The sequence below is a fragment of the Pseudorasbora parva genome, chromosome 2 (assembly GCF_024679245.1).
Source record: "Pseudorasbora parva isolate DD20220531a chromosome 2, ASM2467924v1, whole genome shotgun sequence".
Taxonomy (NCBI): Eukaryota; Metazoa; Chordata; class Actinopteri; order Cypriniformes; family Gobionidae; genus Pseudorasbora; species Pseudorasbora parva.
Genome location: NC_090173.1, coordinates 33,095,845 through 33,101,425, shown reverse-complemented (window position 1 = coordinate 33,101,425; position 5,581 = coordinate 33,095,845). Strand labels below are relative to the sequence as shown.

The window sequence follows — 5,581 nt, the reverse complement described above, 5'->3', positions numbered from 1 at the left end:
AAGGTAGGAACTAAATACATACAAATAGTATCAGCATTTTTTTAATGAAAATTGTCTGCACGAGAGAGTATTTGTATTGTATTTCCCTCACTTAAGTAAAAAAGGCACACTCTGGAATGGTCGCATTTTATTTTTTACTTTTTTCTAACCAAAGGCATTTCCTGTATCCTGTTTTCCAGCAATTCAAATGTGTGTTGTAAGAACTACAGGCCAAATCAGAGCAATTATTGTTTTAAAAAAGGGCTTGAAAAAAAAGAGGGGAGGGGGAGGGGTCAAGGCGGGGGCATTATTCACACATTATCAAGAAATGTACTTTCCCAAAGCACAAATGCAGCATGTCCAAATAAACTGTTGTGCAACAATTTTCCCTCACCTCGACTAAAAATGAAGTTAAGTTAATTTGATGAAAACCAGGGAAAATATGGAATGCTATACAGGCTCGACAAATATTTTAAGTTCAGTTAACATTGCTTAGACACTTAGACTTTGTACCAATTTACTGATAGGCCTACACAAATGCACCCTTTACAGTTCATTATTTTTTATCAGGATTAGTAGGCCTATATTAGATTCTTCCAAATGTAAAGAGGCAAATAAAATTCTACTTCTGACATGCTTTTAAAATATGCAGATTAAATTTAGAATTTAGAATGTATAAGATGTATAATTAGAATGTATAATAATATATAAGAATGGCTTAATAAGCTTGGGGTGTCTAGCTTTATTAGACTAATATAAATACCACGCATTAAAAAAAAGTAACCAATATCAAATTATTTTAAAAACTAAGGCTGATTTAATTATAACACTGTCTGGGTTGTCTGTGAACTTTATGGGAGCACTCAGGGGTGTGGTTATAACGATTACAAAAAGATCCATTCCGCACTCTCACGCTCGAGACACGAGAGTTGGCCTCAGACACTGTGGTCGCTACAATAATGAATTCTCTGTTAAAATACTTATTGATACTTCTGGGACTTATTTCAGTGATCATCAACATTGTTTTGATATGCTTAAATTCGAATAGGCTTCCGAAATGTATGTCCCAGAGGCAAGAAACCCTAAAATTTCCTCATTCAGATAAAAGTCTGGTTTTTGCGGACCTGACAGCAGAGGAGTACAAGTCTGTTCGCGACTACATGTGGAATCAACCAGACTTGAAGATCTCCAAATCGTTCGCAGCAAAGCCCTCAGAGAATTTTCTTTTTTTAATTGATCTCTCGCTCCCAAGGAAAGCTGATGTGCTGCGCTACTTGGATGGCAGTGGACAGAAGCCCGCGCGCGAAGCGAGCGTCGTGGTGTTTTTTGGCGAAAGAGGTCACCTGAAGGAATATGTGGTGGGACCGTTACCTGGTCCAAAGATGTTACTTCGAGATGTTACTCAGGAGAAGTACAACACGTCGACGTTGCCCTTCACAGCCCGAACAGTGACAATTGGGGAGTATGCGCAACTTTTCACACTGTTTGGTCAAGTTTTCCAAAAACTTTTAAAACCGCTAAGAGAAAGTTTTGGTTATATCCCAAAACAAAGGGAGCTCCTGATGTTTGAGGGTATGCCGAGGGGCATCAAAAGTGGTGAACGCAGGACCTGGGTTTCTTTTTTCCGCGACTTCAGTGGCATGTACATCCATCCTGTGGGCTTCGAGATGCTGATCAATCACGAAAGCGTCAACACATCAGAATGGACGATTGACAGGTTGTTGTACAACGGCCAGTACTTCGACAGCATTGACGTATTTATTAAAGATTACGATGGGAACAAATTCAAAAAGATAATCTACAAAGAAATCTCAAATTACGCCTCCCTGAAGCCGAGGGGAAAACCTTCTGGTTTAGGACCACAGCAGTATTATCTTAAAGGTAAACGTTTCAGCGTTAAAAACAACCACGTGATTTATCTGGACTGGACCTTTGCGTTTGGCTTGAGCTCTCTGACTGGGATGAGGGTGTTTGATATTCGTTTTAAAGGAGACAGGATTGCGTACGAACTCAGCGTGCAGGAGGCGATGTCTGTCTACGGTTCTGTAACGCCTGGGATGATGCTCACGAAGTTCCTCGACTCCAGTATCGGAATCGGCCGCTTCGCTCACGAGCTCGTGCGTGGGATCGACTGTCCGTATGCTGCCACCTATGTAGACACGTACCGCTATATTGACACAAACGTCACGCAGCGTTACAGAAACTCAATCTGTGTTTTTGAGCATGACATCGGGCGACCTCTGCGACGACACTTCTCAGATTTCTTTCATAATAGTTACGGTGGGATGGCAAACAGCGCTCTGGTTTTCCGCACAATTACTGCTATAGGGAACTACGATTACATATGGGACTTTATTTTCTATCAAAGCGGCTCCGTGGAGGCGAGAGTTCACGCCACGGGCTACATATCATCCTCCTATAAGGTTGATGGAAATATGAAGTACGGCCACCAGGTTGCAGAGAATGTCCTTGGAAATATCCATACACATTTTATTAACTTTAAAGTCGACCTGGATATCTTAGGTAAGTGCATAACAAATTACATCAAATAGTCTAGCACATGTATAGGCTATAGGCTATAGTTGCAATAATATAGAATCATATTTAATTACAGACACATTGATTACATTTTAAAATTGTTATTACAAAACGATATTGAATATGGGGGGGGGGGGGGTTACAATATTATTTAGAAACCTACATCTTGACATTTTGTGACAACATGCCCCAATAGCTATAGTTGTCACATTAGAATAATGGATTTTAAAGGAACCATTAAACAGCATATTAGACTTTTTAAGCAAACATTGGGCAGTAAAAAAGCAATAACAACTCCAACAAATTTTAAAGGAAAAAAAAATATCAAACCATTAGGCTACTAGTTGCATGTAGCCTACGTTCTTAATCATAATCTGATTTATTGTTTAATGGTAAAATTGTTTTTTGAAAATTAGAAAAGTATATCATATATATGAATAAATAGAATGCACATACTATCAAAGGGATAATTTCCCCTAAATATATAAAATAGTGAAAGTCAATTTATGGACAAAAACAGATATGTTTAATTTATATTTTATTAAAGTCAAGTCATCTTTATTTAGGCTATATAGCGCTTTTACAATGATGATTGTTTAAAAGTAGCTTCACAGTGTTAAACAGGACAATATTGCAACAAAATATAATTCGGCTGTACAATAGTTCTGAAGAAAACGGTGATGTTATCAGCTTATATTAATTTCTCATATAACAATCAGTATAGTTTATACAATTAATTAAGACCTAATAAATTACTTTTATTTCGATATTTAGTTGAAAACTTAGATCATTTAGTGTCCCCAACTGAGCAAGCCAAGCCAAAGGCGACATTGGCAAGGAACCGAAACTCCATCAGGGATGGAGAAAAATAATCCTTGGGAGAAACCAGACTCAGTTGGGGTGCCAGTTCTCCTCTGGCCTATTAACACACAGTGTATGATTATTATTCTGTCAACCTTACAGGTCAGAAATCATATTAGATCGGAATATTGAAAGTTCTGTATTAAAGAACTTCATACAGTTCTGGAACAACATACAGGTGAGTAAACGATGACAGAAAGTTTATTTGGCGGGTTATGGGACTTCTTGAAAAATCTCACAAGGGTCTGCAGGTGTCTGGCTGCTGAAGCTTCCTGTGTGTTGGTCATACTACACCTTATCTCACAAAAAAACGGACTATATTACAGTAGAAACGTTAATACCACAAGAATACTGTTGAAAGTCACAAAAGTTTAAAAAAAAATCCTTCTTTTTTTTAAGGAGTGAAGAATATATTTCAGACTAAAGACATGAAATATGAGGAGGTGATTTTGCCATGGAGGCCCTCAGAAAAAGCAAAGATACCACATTTGGTGGAGCAGCAAATCAGGACAGAGAAAGAAGCAGCGATGCTTCATAGCGCAAAAACACCCCGTTACCTTCATATAGCCAGTAATCAGACTAATCGCTGGGGCCACCAGCGCTCTTACAGGCTTCAAGTGGTAAGCTTTGCTGGAGATCACCTTCCTGAAAGCGAGTCTGTAGAGAGGTCCATGTCCTGGGCACGGTAAGGCCTCAGTGTCTTGATTCATGCACACAATACTGAGACATGCATTTTTTATAAGTGCTGTGTCAATCTTTAGCTTCTCTCTCATTTGCTTTCTTTCTTTTAGGTATAAAGTTGCTATAACCAAGCATAAAGATGAAGAGCAGACTAGTAGCAGTCTATACAGTCAGAACTACATGTGGTCCCCATTTGTTGACTTCAGCAAATATATTGAAGATAATGAGGTGATCGAAAATGAGGTAATAATGGACAGCTTTATCAGGATATTTTTATTTCGCAGATGTTTTTAATTCATTAAACGAATGACCTAATCTTTATTATGTCTTCTTAAGGACTTGGTAGCCTGGGTGACCGCTGGTTTCCTGCACATTCCGCATGCCGAAGACATCCCTAACACAGTTACAGTGGGCAATGGTGGTGGTGTCATCCTTAGACCGCACAACTATTTTGATGAAGATCCGTCCATCAACTCACCTGATGGAGTGTATTTTGGTCCGGGCTCTGAGAGTGACTGTGAGTACAACAAAATGGCGTGTCTGGAAAAGGATCAATGCAGTTCCACACTGGAGCCGTTTACTTACCATGGATTTGAAGGTGTCATGAAGTTTGAGTAAGGATCTTAATTCAGATATGTATGCTGTTGCAGCCTTGCTGAAACATTTGCAGAAGTATTTTCTTCATACTATGGTCACACTAGTTAGTTGTTTTGTCAAGTTGTGTCATGCTTTGTAGCTGTTTTTGTAAATATTATGGATGTTTTCTCCACTTGTCTGTAGCAAAATTATTGTGTGATGTGACGGATGACAATTTTTCGAGTTTGCTTAGTTGATGCTTATCTTTGATTTAATTTAGACTATTAATATAATTTAGGTTATATCCTTCCTTTCTCCAGGCAGTGTAGGGTCGTTTTCTAACAGTTTCTAAACTATTTCTAAAAAGAGATTTATAAAAATTAAATAGACTGATTAAACACCTCAGTAATCTCCATCTTATTTTTATAAAAATGTTCATAAATGCAATAAAATGTAACAGGTGACTAAATATTGTTATTGTGTTCATACTTTTTTTTCTCAATCATCATGCTTTCATTCCTAAATTGAAAGAATAGTATACCAAGGTTGTAATTTCAACACCAAGTTCACATCAAAAACAGTAACTATGGCAAGCATGTCCTCATTTCAAGCACATAAATGACATCCACATGTTATATGTTTTTTAAAAGAATCATTTGCACCAAAGCAACTTGCAGAACATTTGCTAATAATTTACTCTCATATTAAAAAAATATTCTGTGTAATACAAAAGGAGAGTTTTGAAAAATCTTCATGCAGGTGCTTTCCATTCTATAGTTCCAACATGAACAAAAAAACAACATAAAAACTTATGAAAGAATTAAAGTTGTCCAAACAACTCTTGCTATTCAAAGTCTTCAGAATATGATAGCTTTGAAGAACATACTGAAATGTGTTGTTATTAACTGAAAACCTTATATATTATATATGCTGCAAGTTTGACATC

General features: G+C 37.4%; 1 protein-coding gene across 1 annotated transcript; it reads left to right on the top strand.

The window, feature by feature from the left end:
• The first annotated feature begins 883 nt into the window (after positions 1 to 883).
• Positions 884 to 5,104, top strand: aoc2 (amine oxidase copper containing 2). Its single transcript, XM_067416466.1, has 4 exons — positions 884 to 2,502; positions 3,778 to 4,063; positions 4,170 to 4,302; positions 4,396 to 5,104. The coding sequence occupies exons 1-4, from the start codon at positions 939 to 941 to the stop codon at positions 4,675 to 4,677; spliced, it is 2,265 nt and encodes a 754-aa protein (XP_067272567.1). The 5' UTR covers positions 884 to 938; the 3' UTR covers positions 4,678 to 5,104.
• The last annotated feature ends 477 nt before the right edge of the window (positions 5,105 to 5,581 follow it).

Coding starts and splice junctions, on each gene's coding strand:
- aoc2 (XM_067416466.1), top strand. CDS start 939: ATGAATTCTCTGTTAAAATACTTATTGATACTTCTGGGACTTATTTCA. Junction 2,503..3,777: donor AGTCGACCTGGATATCTTAG/GTAAGTGCATAA, acceptor CTTTTTTTTAAG/GAGTGAAGAATATATTTCAG. Junction 4,303..4,395: donor ATGAGGTGATCGAAAATGAG/GTAATAATGGAC, acceptor TGTCTTCTTAAG/GACTTGGTAGCCTGGGTGAC.